The sequence below is a fragment of the Muntiacus reevesi genome, chromosome 6 (genome assembly GCF_963930625.1).
Source record: "Muntiacus reevesi chromosome 6, mMunRee1.1, whole genome shotgun sequence".
NCBI lineage: Eukaryota > Metazoa > Chordata > Mammalia > Artiodactyla > Cervidae > Muntiacus > Muntiacus reevesi.
Genome location: NC_089254.1, coordinates 89,028,515 through 89,050,499, shown reverse-complemented (window position 1 = coordinate 89,050,499; position 21,985 = coordinate 89,028,515). Strand labels below are relative to the sequence as shown.

The 21,985-nt window shown below is 42.4% G+C and overlaps 1 protein-coding gene across 1 annotated transcript in view; it reads right to left on the bottom strand.

Moving 5' to 3' along the window:
- LOC136170340 (carboxypeptidase A4-like) overlaps positions 1 to 19,605 on the bottom strand; it is a 47,202-nt gene extending 27,597 nt beyond the window's left edge. Inside the window, exons 1-3 of the mRNA XM_065938492.1 lie at positions 19,546 to 19,605; positions 17,566 to 17,619; positions 16,542 to 16,676 (exon numbers count right to left, since the gene is read on the bottom strand). Coding sequence (XP_065794564.1) covers positions 16,542 to 16,676; positions 17,566 to 17,619; positions 19,546 to 19,605 — 249 coding nt within the window. The remainder of the gene's footprint in view (positions 1 to 16,541; positions 16,677 to 17,565; positions 17,620 to 19,545) is intronic.
- Between the last annotated feature and the right edge of the window lie 2,380 nt (positions 19,606 to 21,985).

Below are 21,985 nucleotides of genomic sequence, written 5' to 3'. Positions count from 1 at the left end.
CACAGATAATCCCACTAAGAGCTCCACAGTGCACCAAGTCCTGGCTTTAGATTCAATCCTGATTCTGCATGATCAGCTGGTCATCATAAGAGATCTAAGGCAATCACTTATCTGAGTTCCAAATGCTTCTTCTGTCAAAAAAGTATAGTAATATAACTTATTTCACAGGGCAATGAGAATTAAATAGGATAATATAATGGTTATGAGTCTATCACTTGTTGAGTGCTTATTAAATGTGTTAAACATTATGCTAAATTGGTTTGTTTAATCCTTACCATGTCACAAAGTAGATATTAGTATTATCCCCATTTTACAGACAAGGAAAACTGATTTCCTCTCTCCGAGAAAATCTCAGAAAGATTAAGGGAAGGAGCTGAGATCATGTACATAGAATAGGCATTCAATAAATGTCAGCTGTGATTATAATCATCAACAAATGACTAAGATTCTACCAAGGGACCATATTACGGATCAGAGGCATCTAGATTAGCTCCATCAGGAAGCTAATTCACTTCAATTCAGTCACTCAGTCATGTCTGACTCTTTGCGACCCCATGGAATGTAGCACACCAGGCCTCCCTGTCCATCACCAACTTCCGGACCTTGCTCAAACTCATGTCCATCGAGTTGATGATGCCATCCAACCATCTCATCTCTGCGTCCCCTTCTCCTCCTGCCCTCAACCTTTCCCAGAATCAGGGTCTTTCCCAATGAGTCAGTTCTTGGCATCAGCTGGCCAAAGTTTTGGAGTTTCAGCTTCAGCATCAGTCCTTCCAATGAATATTCAGGATTGATTTCCTTTAGGATTGACTGGTTTGATCTCCTTGCAATCCAAGGGACTCTCAAGAGTCTTCTCCAACACCACAGTTCAAAACCATCAATTCTTCGCCACTCAGCTTTCTTTCTAGTCCAACTCTCACATCCATACATGACTACAGGAAAAACAATAGCTTAGACTAGATGAACCTTTGTTGGCAAAGTAGTGTCTCTACTTTTTAATATGCTTTCTAGGTTGGTCATAGCTTTTCTTCTAAGGAGCAGGCAACTTTTAATTTCATGGCTGCAGTCACCATCTGCAGTGATTTTGGAGCCAAAGAAAATAAAGTCTGTCACTGTTTCCATTGTTTCCCTATCTATTTGCCATGAAGTGATGGGACCAGATGCCATGATCTTAGTTTTTTGAATGCTGAGTTTTAAGCCAGCTTTTTCGGTACTGGGCTGGGTTGCCATTTCTTTCTCCAGGGGATCTTCCAACCCAGGAATTGAACCCGGGTCCCCTGCATCGCAGGCAGATTCTTTACCTACCGAACTATCAGGGAAGCCCCCTGTTGCCCTCCCTCATTGCAAACCCCTTCCACTGCCTAACATCTCCCTCCCATCCTCTGCCCAGGGTTTTTCCTACTTCAAATGGTCTCCTTGTTTTCCTGTTCTAACTACCCTATCTATGTCAACTACCCCTTAGTCTCTCTGCAGAGTCCCAGAGCCACATAGCCCAACGCTTATAGGATGTCACCACCTGAAAAACACCACCACTATCTCAACCTCAATAATCCAAAGCTGAACTCATTATCTTTCCAACCTCATCCCTCCTCCACCTTCCTGGGTATCTCGCTCAGTTAAGGGCATCATTCAGTGACCATCAGTGAGAAACTCTCCACTTCTAATAAATGACAAAAGCCTTTTGATTTTACCCTCTAAATGTCTCCCTTCCATCCTCACTGGCCTCAGAAAGTCTAACAGCAGGCTCCCAAGCTCTACTCCTGCCACTGCTATTATTCCTGACTTGTCCTCCTCTTTGTTTCCCCTAACTCTTCATGGACAAATGGCTGCAACAGAGTCTTTCCACTGAAACCCCTGTGTGCTCCTAAACAGTCGCATCCATTCTGTCCCTACACAGTCCATGGGTTTATTTAGGGTGTGAGCCTCTTTTAGCCAAGCCATGCATAATTAATAAAAAGTGATCATTTAGGACCAAGTCTCGATAAATGCCCATTTTCAGGCAATGAGATCCCACATAATGAGAGTGAGCCATAAGAATCACGACAAATAGAGCAGGAAACACAGAACTTTGCTCTAAATACAGAGTAACTAGCAGGAAACCCAGAACTTTGCTCTAAATACAGGGTAACTGGCAGGAAACCCAGAACTTTGCTCTAAATACAGGGTAACTAGCAGGAAACCCAGAACTTTGCTCTAAATACAGGGTAACTAGCAGGAAACCCAGAACTTTGCTCTAAATACAGGGTCAGTTCAGTTTAGTTCAGTCGCTCAGTCATATCTGACTCTTTGCGACCCCATGAACCACAGCACGCCAGGCCTCCCTGTCCATCACCAACTCCCGGAGTCCACCCAAACCCATGTCCATTGAGTCGGTGATGCCATCCCGTCATCTCATCCTCTCATCCCTTCCCCTTCTGCCCTCAATCTTTCCCAGCATCAGTGTGTTTTCCAAAGAGTCAGCTCTTTGCATCAGGTGGCCAAAGTATTGGAGTTTCAGCTTCAACATCAGTCCTTCCAAAGAACACCCAGGACTTATATCCTTTAGGATGGACTGGTTGGATTCCAGCTTGATTCCAGCTTGTACTTCCTCCAGCCCAGAGTTTCTCATGATGTACTCTGCATATAAGTTAAATAAGTAGGGTGACAATATACAGCCTTGACGTACTCCTTTTCCTATTTGGAACCAGTCTGTTGTTCCATGTCCAGTTCTAACTGTTGCTTCCTGATCTGTGTACAGATTTCTCAAGAGGCAGGTCAGGTGGTCTGGTATTCCCATCTCTCTCAGAATTTTCCACAGTTTATTGTGATCAACACAGTCAAAGGCTTTGGCATAGTCAATAAAGCAGAAATAGATGTTTTTCTGGAAATGTCTTGCTTTTTCTATGATCCAACGGATGTTGGCAATTTGATCTCTGGTTCCTCTGCCTTTTCTAAAACCAGCTTGAACATCTGGAAGTTCTCAGTTCACGTATTGCTGAAGCCTGGCTTGGAGAATTTTAAGCATTACTTTTTTAGCGTGTGAGATGAGTGCAATTGTGCAGTAGTTTGAGCATTCTTTGGCACTGCCTGTCTTTGGGATTAGAATGAAAACTGACCTTTTCCAGTCCCATGGCCGCTGCTGAGTTTTCCAAATTTGCTGGCATATTGAGTGCAGCACTTTCACAGCACCATCTTCCAGGATTTGAAATAGCTCAACTGGAATTCCATCACCTCCACTAGCTTTGTTTGTAGTGATGCTTCCTAAGGCCCACTTGACTTCACATTCCAGGATGTCTGGCTCTAGGTGAGTGATCACACCATTGTGATTATCTGGGTCGTGAAGATCTTTTTTATACAGGTCTTCTGTGTATTCTTGCCACCTCTTCTTAATATCTTCTGCTTCTGCTAGGTCCATACCATTTCTGTCCTTTATCGAACCCATCTTTGCATAAAATGTTCCCTTGGTATCTCTAATTTGCTTGAAGAGATCTCTAGTATTTCCCATTCTATTGTCTTCCTCTATTTCTTTGCATCGATCAGGGTAGTTAACTAGCAGGAAACCCAGAACTTTGCTCTAAATACAGGGTAACTAGCAGGAAACACAGAACTTTGCTCTCAACACAGGGTAACTAGCAGGAAACACAGAACTGTGCTCTAAATACAGAGTAACTATCTCTGGAAGAGATCTAACCTCACTGAAGAATGTTGGGTAAGGCTGGGTTTCGTGCATTTTTAAGGTCTAATCCATTTCATATCAGTGCATTTAATGGCTTTTATCCTAAATTACATGGTGCCTGCTAACTTAGTAGGCAAAGACACATTAGATATCTACATTTGACTGAGAACATAGATCCCACTTTGTATTTGGAGCTGTGCAGACTTGCCAGGGATTGAGCTGCCTTTGGGGCACGTCATTCTAGAGTGAGGGAACCAAGGAAAAGGTGGATGAATAGGGTTTGTCTCTTGGAAAAACAGAAGCCCAATAGCAAAATGTAAAAGGGACAGTCTGATGAACTGGACTCTGGATAATTAAGCATAACATTGTTTTTGTTTCAGTCATTTTCACTGGGAAGTGAGCACAAGTTCACTTCTGTTGGCTCTGAAAGTGCAATAGACTCTCATTGTTTATTTGAACATCCAGGTGTTTGCAATAAATACACCAGGGTCATCATTTTGCCACCAGTTTTCCTCATTCAGGAGTATGGGAGGAAACAGAGTGGGAGTAAGGAGCTAAAGAGAATGTGTACTGACCCAAGAATGTACCCAGGAAGTTGGGGTTTTTTTCTTTTTAACTCAATCCCTGTTGTTGATGTTCGGTTGCCAAGTCTTGTCTGACTCTCTGCAACCCCATGAACTGCAGCACGCCAGGCTTCCCTGTCCCTCACCATACTCAGAGTTAGCCCAAGTTTATGTCCATTAAATTGGTGATCCTTACATTGGCTTTTTTCCCTATGATTGTCTCTTTTTCCAAGAAGTAAAGCTCAACAAAGTATTTTCCATTATTTGAGGGTTCCAATTTTGACTGATGGAGGCTTTACTGTCCTTTCTAGGGATAAATTCAAGGTCTTGAACTTGGATTCAGGAACACAACTGTACAATTACCAGATGGGGGAAACCTGGCTGGGTGGAATCCTCAGAGAGCCTGGGGGTTTCAGCTGTCAATGAGCCCAGCATGAGTCAATGGCATGACACCACTGCCAAAAAACAAATATGACCCTCAACTGCATAAGCTGGATGAGGGCAGTTATGGTCATGCTCTGCTCTGTGCTTGTTAACATACACAAGTTCTACATTCACTTCTGGGAGCTGCCGTTGAAGAACACAGACAAAGCAAAGTACATTCGTGAGATAGCAACCAGAAGGGTGAGGGGAGTTAGAACCATATTCTGAGAGGTTGAAGGGACTGGGGTACTTAGTTAGAATAAAGAAAAACCTAGGAGAAGCAGTTTACTAATCTTTAAGTAATTAATGAATTTGTCTCTCAGAGGGAAATAAGCTTGCTCTCTGCAGCAAGACGGTAAACCAAGGCTGGTATGTGAAAAACATAAGCAGAGAGTTTGAGCTCACTATGAGAAAGAATTCAAACAATCTAATCTTCCCAACATGGAATAGGCTGCCTTAGACACAAGGAGTGATCCAATTATGGGCTGGAGAACTATTTGGTAGAGATGAATACACCAGGTTTGGATAATTTAAGGTTATCTAGAGTTACTATCTGGAGAAGGCAATGGCAACCCACTCCAGTACTCTTGCCTGGAAAATCCCATGAACGGAGGAGCCTCGTGGGCTGCAGTCCATGGGGTCGCTAAGAGTTGGACACGACTAAGCGACTTCACTTTCACTTTTCACTTTCATGCATTGGAGAAGGAAATGGAAGCCCACTCCAGTGTTCTTGCCTGCAGAATCCCAGGGATGGGGGAGCCTAGTGGGCTGCCGTCTATGGGGTCGTACAGAGTCGGACACGACTGAAGCGACTTAGCAGCAGCAGCAGAGTTACTAGAGGGCTTCCCACGTGACTCTAGTTGTAAAGAATCTACCTGCCAAGGCAGAAGACATAAAAAACTCGGGTTCTATCCCTGAGTTGAGTCAGGAAGATCCCCTGAAGGAGGGCACGGCAACCTACTCCAGTATTCTTGCCTGGAGAATCCCATGGACAGAGGAGCCTGGCTGGTTACAGTCCAAGGGGTCACAAAGAGATGGACATGACTGAAGCGACTTAGCACATGCACAGAGCTACTAAAAGTACCTTTGACTTTCAACCCTGACATTCTTTTTTCCCTGATTTAATGTTGAGTGGTAACATTCACCATCAAACCCTGAAAATTGCGTAACAGAACTGAAATACAACTATGAGATAAAAGATACACCTGAATTGGAATAATCTATTCCATTTCTGCTAGCTGCTGACAACAATCTACTTGAAATGGACCAAAAGGTCCCATCTCGGGGCTTCTCTCTAATACATTGGCTTCAAAAACCAAGCTTAAAAGCCAAATAGGAAATATTTGCACATTCTCTTCTGCTAGGGATAGAACTTTCTCAATTATAAACAGCCCCCTGAGACATCACCAACTGACTTAAGGCTGCCACCAGTTTGCTCATTTCTAAAACAGGAAAGATGTTGGAGGGTATCAAGTGATACCTTAGAGAAGTGTTCTATGCCCAGCATACACCAGTGCAGCATGATGATGGGTGACAGAACCTAAGACACCAGCAAGGTATGAGGCAAAGTTGGGAGCAGCACTGCTTAGCATAGGAAACTGACTATAGATCCAAGACTCTCAGGTCCAAATCCAAGTGGTTATCTCCTAAGCAACAGAAAATGTATCCTGGGAATTTATAGTCAAATCAGGCTCCTGCTCATCTACATTAAGGCAATAATAATTTCATGAATCCTATTTCCCAAGGAAACTTCACTCAGGAAGTCCATAACCAGTGTTTTAAAATCTTTGCCTGAGTCACAGTCTTCTCAGAGGTTGGATATATTATGTCTCATTCATCTCTGTAACCTGTCACTAGTCCACCCAGATCCCAATACCTATCTTTATGACTGAAACTTAACCTGTCCACACCATGGATGTTTGTTTCCAAGCTGAAATGGAGTTTCAGAAACTTAACAGCTTCTCAAAGTTATGTGACTTGGCACATGTATACTCAAATGGGAACATCAGCAGCTGCAAATAGCTGTGGAAGGTAATGAAGCCCTTGACTTTTCCATGACTCTTGATGAAGTCCACTGTGGATTTCACTTCAACTTCAGAGTTGGCACTGGGTCCATGGTATGAGTCGGAGCCAAGAGTTGTTGCTGATCCCAGGTTCTTATAGGATGTGGAAGAAACCAAGTGAGAACAGTGAGCTTTACGAGGACAGTGCATGGAGGACAGTGCATCACTCAGTTCCTCCTCGGGAAATCAGAGCAAGATTGTCATTGTATTAAATTGAGATACTACGTAAAGACACAGTCAGAAAACCTAACTTAAGAGAGTCTGGACACATCTCTCTTCTTTAAAAACATGGTTCCTCTATATGGCAGAAAGAGCAAGTTAAATCATCTCCCCTCTGTGGGAGTTGTTGGAAGAAAAGCCAGATTTAACATTATAGATGGAATTCCTGCATCGGGTGGGGGTTGAGCAAGCTCATTTTCTGGGATTTCTTCCAATTCTTAGAGCCCAAGAGTAGAAGATTCTATGCATCTGTACTTCTAAGTCACAAACCCACAAATGCAAAGAACCTCTGAAACCCTTTCTGTGGTACGGAAATCACAGCCACCATCGACAAAGCTACCTTTGGCCTCATTTTCTCAGCCACGGGAGTTACTTATGACCACTTAAGTGGGCCCACTGTGGCCTGGCCAGGGCTAGAGAAACTCTGAGGGGACAGGTAGAGGTTGGGACTCCCCCGGGATCTCTAAACAATATGGACAAAGTATATATTCAACCTATCATCTCATTTTGAGAATATTTAATAAGAAAAACATCCTAGGAAAAAGTCTGACTTTGAATTGCTAGACATTGTTCAATATTTTGAATCTGATGCTTTGATACTTTTCTTTCCTACACTAAAAAAAATATATATTGGTAAAAGTAATGAAAGAAGTTGCCACTTGTCCGTATCCTGTCACAGCTCCTTAGGGTATCCTTTCTTGGTTCAATGATTTTCATTAATTCATGTATCTTACAAGTATTTATTGATTACTTTCTATGTGCCAGACACTGTGTCAGGTGTTAGGAACACTATTTCTAACTGCACTATTACATCTAACGAGCAAAAATCAAACTCAGCTTAACTGTGATTAGAGAAACACAAGGGGTTTTAACTGGTGCCTGAAAGCAAAAAGAAGCTCCCCTTCAACCAGCCTTTCGGCATTAGACCCTCAAAAATCAGAGCTACAAGTCAACAAAGGCAGAGCAGGAAGTATTTTCTCTTTGAATCTATTTTGATTTGTACTTCATTTTAGTTTTCCTTCTCGAAGCATCCATAGATGATGTAGTGCTTCTCCTCTTTTAGATCCCAACCCCCTCTAGTGGTTGGTTCAGCGCTGCCTGAGCCTTCCTGCCAGCACACAAAGTCTTTGCTCTGGAAACTCAGAAGCTGAGCTGGGATACAGCTTATGTGAAAACCAAGATGTGAGACAAAACTATATTAAATGCTCCTCAAACTCAGTGACAGCACTGTGAGCCTGTGAACGGAACTTAGTGAAGTGGGTTTTTTTTTTTTTGTTTTTTTTTTCAGATAGATTTTTAAATAGCTTCAATCCTGAATGGGCTAAGCAGGCTGACAGCAATGCAGAGCCATGCAGATAGCTAGCTGGCCAGACAACATCTAACCATCCCTGGGGGCAAGCTCCTGTGCTCAACCTCCAAACCCGAGTCTCAGTCCTGGTTTGAATCAGCAGCAACACTGAGGTTTCCAGATACCTTCAACCGGGTCTTTCCCCACATACAATTCTTTAAAATCCAATGGAAAGAGGATACAGGAAAAAAAAAAAAAAAAAAAAAAGATGGCTGTTCAGTCTGACGAGAAGGTTCCTTTAGAATTCTGTCCATTGCTCGTTTCCTCCCTGGAAGGCCCCTTTGGAACTGCACTCATGTCCTCCTTTGCCCACAGAGTGACCAGCAGTCCTCACACAGGGTTCTGCTTGGAGCTTCTCAGCCATGGCTGTCTCACCGATGCAAGAAGTAAATAATCTCTCCATCTCCTCAAATGAATACCTGCCTCTAACCATGTTCCGTAGAACTACAGTCCAGCCAGATGTTAACAATACAGTAACAAAAAACAAGAGCAACAGAAAACAAAAATTTAAAAAAGAGAAAAAGAAAAAATAAATAAAAAATAAAAAGGCAGGGGTAGAGAACAAGGGTTTTGTGATAGAACATTTTGGGAAAATATAGGGTTAAATTTGCTAATTTACTTCAGAACTCCTAAAGGTTTTTTTTTTTTTTTTTAATGCTTTAAAGTTTTTAATGAAGCTCCAAAAGAGGGATACCGTGGACTGTATTTCTCAAACTTGACTGTGGAACCCTTTATTCTCATGAGATGAGTACTAGTATTTGTACAAGTTCCTTTTGAACACGCATCGAAAAACACTATGGTAGTTGACTCTCTCCAAAAATAAACCTGAAGCTCTGATTCACTTTTAATATACGTGGGTCACAGTTGCCATAATGGTGTTCTGTAATGAGATTTTAAAAGAAAAACTACAAAACTCCTTTTTGTGATATTACAGAGGATTTCTACAGATTTTAAGTAAAATGCCAGATGCATTGTACTGCTTACGTAAATCCTTACAGCAATCTAATAGTCAGCAGGTAACATCCGCCTCCTCTTTTCTATCAATCCTACCACAAAAAAGCAGAGACAATTGGAACAAATCTCCTAGGTGACTCGCGGTGAACACTGAACTCTAATAGCTCAGCCTAACAGCTGAAATGGGCTCTGATTCAGGCAATACGGAAAGATATCGTGTTCTGGGAAAAGAAATGATTATAAATATCACTATATGCCTCAATTCTGGGCCACAACTAAGAGATTAGGCATTCTGTTTAGGATAAATTAGAAACAGAAAGATCACTTTTATTTTGTTTTGAAGTTCCTACATACCTCCTTAGATTCTTGTTGAAGAGAAAAAGTCAAGCTTACTCTGAGAACACATAGCCATTGGGGTTGGTGACCCGAAACAGGAAGATATCCATCATATCCAATCAAAGTGATGAATGGATCATTTCCCTAATCAGAGGCAATCTGAGCAGAGACAACAACATATATGTCAGTCTCCTACTCCCCTTTCACCAGGGAACAGAGAAGAGACTATTAAAGCAATGTGTTTTTTCCAAACACGAACTATCACTAAAGGTCAACGAGAGTCTTCCAGGACTACAGCCCAATCTCCAGTTAACATATTTAATGTGCCAAAGTCAATACTTCTACTTCCAGTCAGAATAATTTACTTACACTAAATAAAAATCAGATATCACTTATCTGTTCTCTCTTAAAAGCAGAATTCTTCCAATTAATTTTGGTGAGGCATTTTGCAATGCTGGGGAATGGTGTATGCAGCTTATAGGGATCTGTGAACCAAAGAAATTTTTTCAGTTTCCTAGTTTCCTTAATCACCACACAGGCTATAGCTTTCCCAGAGTACTCACAACCAACATCAGATTACTAAACTATGCAGACTTTTCTAAAGATCCAGAGAACCGGTTAAATTCCATTTGGGGAATTACATTTCTACTTGTGATCAATTGCAGTAGAGTTGAAGTTTCTGCTGGATTAAAATTTATTCATTTCCTGTGCTCAGCCATCCTAAGGCATTATTATTCAACTGTTAAATATCCATTTCATAATACCCTAAAGGTAACTGAATTTTAATTGAAGGGGAAAATGTATCAGCCGGTGTGCACGTGGTTGCACATGCTTGAATGATCTGATGTGGATTGATTTCTTTTGCTCATGAATTAACATTCTGATTTATAGCATGTCATTTTTGAATTACTTAAGAAATACCAGAGTAGGTCACACCCAGCACGGTGTCCTGACTCCAATGTCAATGAACATGTGGAAGAGAGGGATCACTACACCCTAACTTTAAATCAGATTTGGAAAATTTTCAGAACAACCCAAAAACCCTTAACAAGTTCCCCTTCGGATCTGCAGGTCAAAGTAAACTCTTCTAGCTCCTATTTACATTTTCTATCTGAGCTCCTTTTGTGATTATATACATTTCTAGTACATTGTGCCATAGCCCTCCGAACTCCAGGCAGCAAAGCAATTTTCTCTAGTCTGTTCTTAGGCTGAAATCTGACTCCTGGGGTCCTTACTTGCCACCCTCTTAACCTCTTCTAGCTTGATCTTTTAACAGAGCACATGGTGGCCAGCAGGCCGGAGGAAGACTGGGGTGCATGCTAGGGTGCTGGGTGAGGCAATACCAAATTAGGTTTGAATAGGTCTATTTCCTGCCTTGTGACAAGAGAAAAGGTTGGGATGACAGTGTTAGCTGTTAGGACCACAGATATTGCTTTGAGGTTAGACAGGGCCTGACCCCAGAAAGACATAATAATCAGGGGATTTGGGGCAAATTACCTTATTTGCAGTCCACAGCACAGTAGCTTGTGTAACTCACTGGCGGGCTTGGATCCAGGCTTGGATCCCGGCGTATGTCCTCCCTCCCGTGCTGAACTGCAAAAGAAGCATGGAAATGGAATATGGCTTCACTGCTGCAGAACCCTTGTCTGTTCCTCTTCCTGTCCTTGATGTGGTTGTGGAGGAGGAGGTGTAGACGGTGGTGCTGTCGATTAACTTTTCATTTAACGTGGGTTTTTTTTTTTTTTTTTTCTTTTTTTGGTCCCCTTCCTTTAATGTAAACTTCAATTCTGGCTAACAAGAGGAGCATCCTTTGATGTTTGTAAAAAATCATTGTGGGAAACGTGACGACATGAAAATATGTTCATCATATGTTTTAAATTTTTAAAAATATAGACTATCAAATAGTGCCATTTTTAAAAGGCTAGCTCATATATATATACCTACAACATACAAATACAGGAGCAAAAGGGGGTCTGGAGAAGAGAGGAAGAAATAGATATACAACAAAATGTTAATGATTAACAATCCCATAATTGTAGAATTAGTAAAATAGGGATGTTTTTCATTTTTTCTCTATTCTACATTTTTTGCAATGATTGTATTATTTTTGTAATAAAAATGCTTTCAAGTCCTTCATAAAATCAGGATAGTAAGCTCCGGAGGTGCTTTCCAGAGTTTAAATTTTATGATCTAAGTGGCTCAGTTTTATTTGGAACAGTGGCTTTGCCAATTCGATCAGTAAATGGGGAGGAAAAGATTATTTTTGCACCAGCAACTTCTGTCTTCGTGCAGCGTTCTAAACATCACAGATAAGGTAAATGAGAAATGCAAATCCTTGCTAAAAAAAAAACTTTTCACACGCTTTGGGAGTTTTAGTTTAAAATGTTTTGCGCTTTTTCCTCTAAAGGGCTCAAATGTAAAAAAAAAAAAAAAAAGGGAAACTTCGGGAAACAAATAATATTTTCAAACATGAACCAAGGAACCATCCGGGAGAAGAAAAGGCCAGGAAAGTTCAAGCGAGGAAGAGAATCTGGGGTTTCCTGAACCTGTTGTAGGAGAAACCGAGAAAAGGAAACAGAAAGAAAAGAAGGTAGTAAATATGAACAAATGTGTCACGGTGTCATAGAGTAGGCAAAGCAATCCTCCGAGGCCTGCTTTGTGAGAACCGCTCTGGAGATACCCATCTGTCCCTGTGAGTCCGCTGGTTCTCAGCCATAATGTTTCCAAATTTAGCAAGGAGTTGTGACATTCTTTTTTTTTTTTTTTCTTAACGAACTCTTTCTAGGAAATAATTTTCACTCTTTTTAAAGGCAAGGTGAAAAAGCTTGAAATTATCAGCACCGAGACTTGCCAGCGCTTACAGGTTGGAGTAAAACCATAACCTTTTCCGGCTCGCACCTTAAAAATGCCTCGGTTTTGGGGCAGTTGTCTTTGCCTTTAGTTGCCCGTCATCCCGCATCACGGGAAGAACTCTTTTGGTTTTAAATGCGGCTCGGGCAAGTACTTGAGCTTTTCTTTCTTCTTTCTTAAACTCCTGGTTGAAAGGGAAAAAAGGAACCAAGGAAAAAAAAAAACACACAAAACACCCCAAGGTACAGAACTGCTGCCTTGATTAATTACAGAATTCCTCCCCCCATCCTCCCTAACCCTGGAGCTCGGCACTACCTCGTGCATCCCCCGCTCACACGGGGGCCCACACCACCTTCCCAGCCCTCCTCACCCTGGGGCCCACGCCACCTCCCCCTTCCTCTTTTCCTATTGGTGCATACGCCCCTGTTTCCCTGAGAGCAAATCTATCAAGAGGAGAGCATTAATTCACTCCTGCAGACCTGCGTCAGCTTGCGCAGTTAAGAGAAAAGAAAAGCGATGGGGGCGGGGGTAGTAAGGAGGTGAATACTCAAAACCAGCAAAGACCGGTTGGGGGGGGGGGGGGCGGGGGGAAGAACAGCTCTGCAGGCGAAGCTGGGACTGACAGCTCGCCTGGGAGGAGCAGGATTCTAGAAGCATCGGGAGGAAAACAATCAGCGCTGCACCTGTGTACCTTGAAGCATGTTCATGGGCCGGTTTTTTAAAAGAATAGCCAGTGTTCCGTTTGCTCCCTAGACTAGGGTGCTTAGCAACCGAGGTTATCCACTTCTTGGGAAATCTGAAATGTTTTAAGATGCAGAAATAGATATTTGCGAATGAATAATTATTAAGTGACTTTTCTCTCTCCTCCATTTCCAGTCCCTGCCTGCGGGAATGGAGAGGGCAGCACGGAAGATGCTGTGGGGCTGGGGGCGCTGGAATCTTAGCCGAGCGACGATGAGTCACCGGGCATCCGCAGGGGATGGGAAACGGGAAGCCATTTTGCCGCAGCAGAGCCGGCTATTTCCAGTTTCTTGTTTCAAGCAAGATGGTACTGCTCGGCCTGTAGTTTGCCTCAGCCCAGCTCCAGGTGAACTTAGCCAGCCAGAAAGCCTTTTGCCCTCACTAGCAGAAGAGCACATAATGGGAATGGTACACACACATTCCGCCCCCCAACCCCGCGCTCCACACACACACCACCACCAAAAAAAAAAAAAAAAAGGATTTAGAGGTATGCGCTGGCAACCCACCGCAGTATTCTTGCCTGGAGAATTCCATGGACAGAGGAGCCTGGCAGGCTACAGTCCATGGGGTCTCAAGAGTCCCACACGACGTAGCGACTAAACCAAACCACCACTACAAAACGCAGCAAGGCTGGGTCAAGCCAGGGCGGCGGGGTGCCTGCCTCGGAGGCACGTCTGCCACCAGCTACTCAGCTCCTGTTTGCAGGGCTGATTGCAAATGTGTGCAGCTGGGGCACCCAAGCTGTGTCCATTGCTGGGACTGAGACATGTCTGGGCCTGTCTGAATAGGGATCAGCATGAAGCGGCCACTGCAGCTGTTGCCTACATTTGCTCTCCGCAGGACAGACACCAGTTTGTGAGGCCGGCCGAGAAGAGAGCACATCGTGTTTCCATCGCTCCGTTCTTTTTCTCCTTCACTCTCTGTACTGGTCCACAGTTCCTACTCTGAAAACCCTTAGGTTTCAAATTAAGAATTTGGGGACGGGGGTGCAATTTTAGAAAAGGAGGAAGGTGTATTTTACACATGTGCAGTGCTTCATACTCAAACACGTTAATATTTCTGGCAGTGAAACAAATGAGTGGCAAGTCAGTTCAGGTCAGGTTTTTGCCCCTAAATGAGTTTAGGTCAGGTCAGGGTTTGCACCAAATAAATTTGGGGGGAAAAAAGGTTTTCAGAATTCTTTGTATTTTAGAATTGCAGATTTGGGAAATCATGTCCTACCACATATCTCCCCCCTGGCTCTTTCCTGCTCCCCCAGCACTCCCCTTAACGCCCCAACCCCCCCATCTCTTCATCCCCTCCCCCAACCTACATCGCAAATCAGTGCAGATCCCCTGCCGCCCCCGCCCCCCGTTTAAAGTTCTGTGTCACAGAGGCAAGTGAAGCACTGTCCAGGTGATCCAGATGAAGGGGGGCTTTCTTCATACCAACGAAACAGGAGAGATGGCACAAGACTTGGCTGCTATCAGGTCTAGGAGCATTTGGCAGGTTGGGAGACTCCACGGTGGCTGTAAGAGTATCCAGGTGTCCCTGGGTTTTATCATCAGTGGCAGCCTGAAGCACAGCTCTCCAATGGGTTGTGGGTAGCAAGGTCAGAGTTCAGCAACAGAGCCTTGAGGGGAGAGGATAAGCATGAGAGGCTGTTTTGTGCTAACTTAAGCTGCTCCTGGATGCTTCTAAATAAGGCAGTGGCTGCTGGGATGGGCAGGGGGCTTCAGGGCCTGATTAAGGCACTGACACTGATACTGGCTGTCAAATCTTAGACAAGCTTGGAGAAGTCAGAGTGTAATTTCCAGTAAATCACGAAGTGGAAGTACAGGGCTTGTTATCAGAGGAGAGCATGGCCCATTTCTCTGATGTTCATGCACCTACCTTTTCCAATGTATGATGTTTCAAAGTTGAAGTTACCATTCCATTTTCTCTAAGTAACATTTCTTCATTTTGCTTGTCAAATAGAACCTAAGATAAGATCACAGTCACACATATGAGTGGTTTATAGCAATGCATTTGAATCTACAATTGTGAAGTAAATGGTGACACCCAGTCCAAAGCATTATTTCTGTCCTCTAGGCATTGGGGTCACGTCTTTCCCATATTCTGGCAGCGCCCTAAAATGGGATGGGACATTAATGGGTCTTGTGGCCAGACAGATGCTGTAAATATAGGATGACAGTCAGTCCTGTGATTGTCTTATGGCTTATTCTCCCTTTCTGGGAATCCAGAGTCTGAGATAATCTCAAATTAAAAACTAAATGGGGGGGCTTCCCTGGTGGCTCAGTAGTAAAGAATCCACCTGCCAACGCAAGAGACACAGGTTCCATCCCTGAGCTGGGAAGATTTCATATCCTGTGGAGCAGCTAAGCCCAGTGTGACGCAACTGTTGAGCCTGTGCTCTAGAGCCCAGGAAACACAATTGCTGAGCCCACCTGCCACAACTACTGAAGCCAGAATGCCCTAGAGCTCCTGTCTACAACGAGAGAAGCCACAGCAATGAGAAGCCCGAGTACTACAACTAGAAAATAACCCCTCTCCCCCGCTCACCACAACTAGAGAAAGCCCGTGTGCACCAACGAAGACCCAGCACAGCCAAAAATAAATTAATTAAATTATTTAAAAAAAAAAAAAAAAAACTAAATGAGGACCTCCCTGATGGTCCACTGGTTAAGAATCTGCTTGCCAGTGCAGGGGACACTGTTTTGATCCCTGTGTGCCACAATTATTGAAACCCACTCGCCATAGAGCTAATCCTCTGCAACTAGAGAAGCCACTGCAATGAGAAGCCCGCACATCGCAACTAAAATTGCTGCACCCCACTTGCTGCAACTAGAGAAATCCCATGTGCAGCAATAAAGACCTAGCACAGCCAAAAATAAATAAAACTAAATGAATAACATCTTACTTTTACCTACTTTGAGTCACACTCTTCCAATTGCACTGTTTTCCATGTCAGAGGCTCTTTTTCGCTCTTTTCATTACACTTTTTATGACAATATCCCACTTGCACTGTGTGCTTAGTTGCTCAGTCGTGTCTGACTCTGCGACCACGTGGACTGTAGCCCACCAAGCTCCTCTGTCCATGAGGATTCTCCAGACAGAAATACTGGAGTGGGTTGCCATGTTCCCCTCCAGGAACCAGATCTCTTCCCAACCCAGGGATTGAACGCAGGTCTCTGGCACTGCAGGTGGATTCGTCACCACTTGTATCAAATGTGAAAAAGAGAGGGACAGAAACTTCCTACCACTTTGCAGGGGTGGCTCAGAGTTCAGAAGGCCCCAGTGGCACCCACACATCCCTTCCGTGGAAAAGGATACCCAGAGGTTAAAAAGGATGGACCTTCAGTTCATATGGATCAGCAAGCCTCTGGAAGAGTGGGCTGTGGGATAATTACTTGAACATCCTCAGTCGTGATGGAATAAGCAGTTCCCTGGGACTCTAAAATAACTTTGACTACCTGGATGCTGACAAAGGGAATTTGGACATAAGTTGTCTTTCCTAAGATGGTGGGTGATTTCCAGAAAACAAGCTGAAATGGCTAAAAGGTTCAGGCAATGACTGGGTCATTCCAGGGAAATGGACAGTTCGGCATGGATAGATTTCAGGAAATTAATTCATATCTATCTTAACTCAAGCCTTCAAGACCAGAATCATGGTGAAATCACTGTTAGGTTGCAAGAAGGGTTTTTAAATATCCAAGCATCAGCATATGTATTATATTCCCCCCATATGGTTAGATATTAAAATTGGCAGAAGGTAGAGATTATTTTAAACTATGGCAGTTTTTTTTCGCAGTTGACATTCAAGTGATCCAATTAATTTCATAACAGAATATTAACACTATAAATTATTCAGAGAAGAAATAATGCATTGAAGGTGGCAATAATTTTTCAAAATAACTTTCACATTTGATTTCTCTTTTTATTCTTATAAAACACCTGTGAGACACAAGAATGGTGTATTTATCCTTATTATATCAAACGAGATCTGTAACACAGGGTCTGCAGCTCAGTTGGTAAAGAATCTGCCTGCAGTGCAGGAGACCCAGGTTCAATCCCAAGGTCAGGAAGATCCCTGGGAGAAGGAAATGACAACCCAGTCCAGTATTCTTGCCTGGAAAATCCTAGGGACAGAGAAACCTGGGGGGGCTACAGTCCATGGGGTCACAAGAGTTAGACACGACTTGACAACTAAACCACCACTACATACTGAATGGGAAAATGCAGAGAAGGTAGATGACTCAATGTCATATAGTTGGGACAAGAGCCCAGCTATTCTGGGCCCCAGCTCCATAGGTTAGCACTCCACAATTCTCATCAGGGAAAACAAGATACAAATCCAAAATAAGAGATCTCTATCATCATGTCTAATTGTGAACTATTCACTCTGGGAAGCAGAAGTCCCCTCAGGACAGAGACCTGAAAATGTTCTTCATTCTCCAGTTCCACCAGATTTTTTATTTTTTCTTCATTCTAGTTATGATCTCAAGAACTTGGTCTCCAAAAAATATTAACCACAGTCATGACCTTAAAAACAAAACCTGGACACTGTTTCCTGTTGCTTTCTGCTCCTATTAAGTCTCTACATATAAGAGGTTAATGCAGTAGTCAATAATCTCTTTGACAATCAAGAAACTAATAAATAGTATACTGACCCACAACCCTAGAATGAGGAGTTGATAGAGTGACTTTTACTTCCCCTAAGGAAATAGTATTTAAATGGTAATTAAGAGCTATACCCACACCTAGCAGGAAGTTTGCCAATAAAATTATCCTTTCTTTAGCTAATGATTATTTACCAACTAACATCTGCTGCTCATAAGGCATTGGTTTGTACATCTTGTCTGTTCCTGTTTTTTCAGAAATTAGCTTCAAAAAGGTAGAATGATTAATTTGGTGCTTATAAGTGCTCAAAAAAGGAATCAAATTTACGTTTGAGTAGACCTAAGGTGTTTTTGTTGTTAACTGAAATGTATCAGAATTCCATCTCCAAACCCCATTCATGCAGCCCAGACTTAGGGTATTGCTAGGGACAGTTGAGACCTGGATAAAACATGGTATGTGTCTCTTTCTCTCTCTCTCTACACACACATATAATGAGGAATGAAGGATATCAAGGACATCCTGGCAGGAAAGAGAAGTTGCAAAACAAGCAAATATATACCCTCTAAAAAAAAGTTCAGTAGTAGAGCTAGATTCTTATAGCCCTTCCTTGGTGACAGAGGTGTTTCCTTTCTCCCTTTCTCTGAATAGGCTGACTTCCCTACTCTTTCTGTAGTTACTGCCCTGCCCATTTGTGCAGAGGGGAAGGGATAGGTACAAAGAGCCATGATAAGGTACCAGAACCTAGACTCTCTAAAACCAAATACCACCCAATTTCCAATTAACTCCAGGGGAATACTTAAGTGATAGAATGTGAGCTCTTCAAAGCTCTCCTGCCTCCTGGCTACAGATGGTCTGAAAATTCTTCCATTTGAGTCTCATTCCTTCTAGCTAATCTGTAGACTGCTGGGTGTCCTTTAAAATGAAAAGGCACTGGGAAAATAATATGCTGGACCAGTATTTCCTGGTGCATGTCCTAAGGAATAATAGCCCTTTGAGTTGTTCAACATAAAAAAATAACAATAAAGGTGGGGAAGAGTTTGATGATCAAAGAGAAATGGATAACTGCAGCAACCTAGACTCCCCTCTTATAGATTTACAATGTGCACTAATTTAATTAAAGTTCCTAGAAATTCTATCATTTGTTTAAGCCTCTGATTCCCAAATTTACTTGACCACCTGTGTTTTGGGGTCAAATTTATTTGGTTATTTCGTTAATTCTCTGAAACACTCTTCAAGAAATGCTGCCTAAAGCTCTTCATAGAATCTTGAAAGTGACGTACTTTGGAGCAAAAATGGATACAAAGCCATGAGAGTTGGATTTGGACTGAAGTCTGAAGCCCTGGTCTTCCCACTTCATGAGCTCCCACTGCCTAGAAACTAAATCTGAAGATGAGGAGGACTTGAGCTGACTTGAAAGATAAAATTCAGAGAGGTAGAAAGGAGGACAAGAGTAACCCACCACTTACCCAGATGACACTGAGATAAATGACCAAACAGCTTTATTTTCACTGATGTCTGTCATCACTACTTTACATTCATCAGAGGGGAAAATGATTAAGAACAAAGAGAAATAGGGTACCTGTGTTCTGTTTTCACTTTTTTTCTCTTAAATTCATTTATCTCTGTCTTTTTAATCACTCATTCTTATTATCTCCATTACTCCCTCTCCAAATCTAAAAGAACTCTAAAAATGCCAAACACTTACATTCATTATTCTACAACAGTTTAATGTGATACTCTGTGAATCAGGTAAATAAAATTCAAATAGGCACCAGAAAGCATGACTTACCCTACACATGTTTCTCGACAGTAGATATGCCCTAAAAGGGCACCAGAAAACAGGATCGATCTCATAGTTAAAGATCTTCCAAGAGTCCAGAATTAAGTGTCACTCCTGAACTTTATTTATAGAGACCACAGCTAAGGCTGATCTGTTGGCAGTCTAAGAACTAAAGTGAAGTTCCCAAATGGTAAAATTCCTATCTGCAGGTCAGATTCTCAAGGTTGCAGTCACCCACCTGTGTGATATCACCAATCCATACATTTTACATTCCTACAATGAGATAACAAATTTTGAGGGAAAACAAAATTGCTAGAGCATATCAAGGACAAATCACGCATTCATGATTTAGAACATAAAGTGCCACTAACTATGACCAGTAATAGAAGCCAGATTAATAGACCTAGAGGATAAAGTCCTTTCTGGGTCTCTGACAAAAAAAGGGCACAGCATTTATAGTAATTATTCAGGCATCCCTTCTATCACATTCCATTAATTGGCTCATTTGTTTATTTTTATAATGTTTACCCTAAAACACTGCAATCACTTAGTCCACATCTGCTGAATCTCCCTGTAGATATGGCCCACTCCAGTCCTCACTCTATATTAAAACAAAACAGAAGGCCATTTAATATTCAATTCTGAACTGTTTCTAAAGTGATCCATCTGCATTTGTACCAAATTGATGTCCGTGTTTCTGTGCTTTTACCTAAAATGAAAATGTCTTTCTAATTATGACAGTGAAATTGCTTGTTACAGAAAGTTTGGATTAAAAGAAAGTGTTTTACTTAGTCACCAGTAATTCCTCCACCCTTGACTTCCTACTTTGCTGGAGCTGAAGCTCCAATACTTTGGCCACCTGACTCAGCCAACTCATTCGAAAAGACCCTGATGCTGGGAAAGATTGAGGGCAAGAGAAAAAGGGAACGACAGAGGATAAGATGGTTGGATGGCATCACTGACTCAATGGACATGAGTTTGAGCAAACTCAAGGAGATAGTAAAGGACAGGGGAGCCTGGTGTGCTGCAGTTCCTGGGGTCACAAAGACTTAGGGGTCACAGATTTAGTGACTGAACAACAATAAAAATTCCTCCACCCAAAGAAAACCATTTGGTGTGTATCTCTCCAAACTTCTTTCCATGTTTTAGAGCTTTTTCTAACAAAGATTATACCATCACATGTATTCTGATTTTTTTTTTTTTCTTTTTTGACTGTGTTGAGTCTTAGCTGCATTGTGTCATGCAGTATCTTCCTTGCGTCGTGCAGGATCTTTCGTTGCAGGGCAAGGACTTGCTAGTTGTGGTGGGAGTCTGCTTAGTTGTTCCAGGGCATGTAAGATCTTGGTTCCCCAACCAGGGATTGAACCCATGTCCCCTGCATTGCAAGGCAGATTCTTAATCACTGGACCACCAGGAAGTCCCATATATTCTGATTTTTAAACAAAGGCTTTTTTAAACAAAGGTTATCTTTCCTTGTCTATAAACATACATCTACATTAATCTGACTTTGCTCTTCATTGCAAACAGAGAAAATACACCTTTCTATTTTTAGGAATCATATTTTATTATGTTTTAGTCATTCATATACATTATATTAGCCTAGCAAGTGTCAACCAACAGACACAAGGAAATTTTCATCTGTCCTCCATGTGATGAATTCTTTATCTGCACACATTCTAAATCCCTGGGTTTGTCAAGGCTATGGTTTTTCCAGTGGTCATGTATGGATGTGAGAGTTGGACTATAAAGAAAGCTGAGTGCAGAAGAATTGATGGTTTTGAACTGTGGTGTTAGAGAAGACTCTTGAGAGTCCCTTGGACTGCAAGGAGATCCAACCAGTCCAACCTAAAGGAGATCAGTCCTGGGTGTTCCTTGGAAGGACTGATGTTGAAGCTGAAATTCCAATACTTTGGCCACCTGATGTGAAGAGCTGACTCATTGGAAAGGACCCTGATGCTGGGAAAGACTGAGGGCAGGAAGAGAAGGGGACGAAAGAGGATGATATGGTTGGATGGCATCATCAACTAGATGGACATGGATTTGGGTGGACTCTGGGAGTTGGTGATGGACAGGGAGGCCTGGCGTGCTGTGGTTCATGGGGTCGCAAAGAGTTGGACATGACTGAGTGACTGAACTGAACTGAACTTGAATTCTCAAGTACCCTGTATATGTCAGGGGATGTACAACTTTAAGGAATCCAATATGTTGCACTTTTCTTCCTTTGTGTGCCATTTCTCAAGGATTCTCTGTTCCTTATCAGTTCCTATTCTGTGAATAAGTAGAGCTGCAAGCAGTTCTCAGGACTGAGATCATGGGAAAGGGTATCTGCTTGGATTCCTTTCAGTAACTCCCTTCAGTGACTCTTTTCAGCACCAACAACCTTGTATATATTAGACTATCCATTTTGTTGCAACTGATGGAATTTCCTTCTTTGTAATAGCTGAGTAATCATTT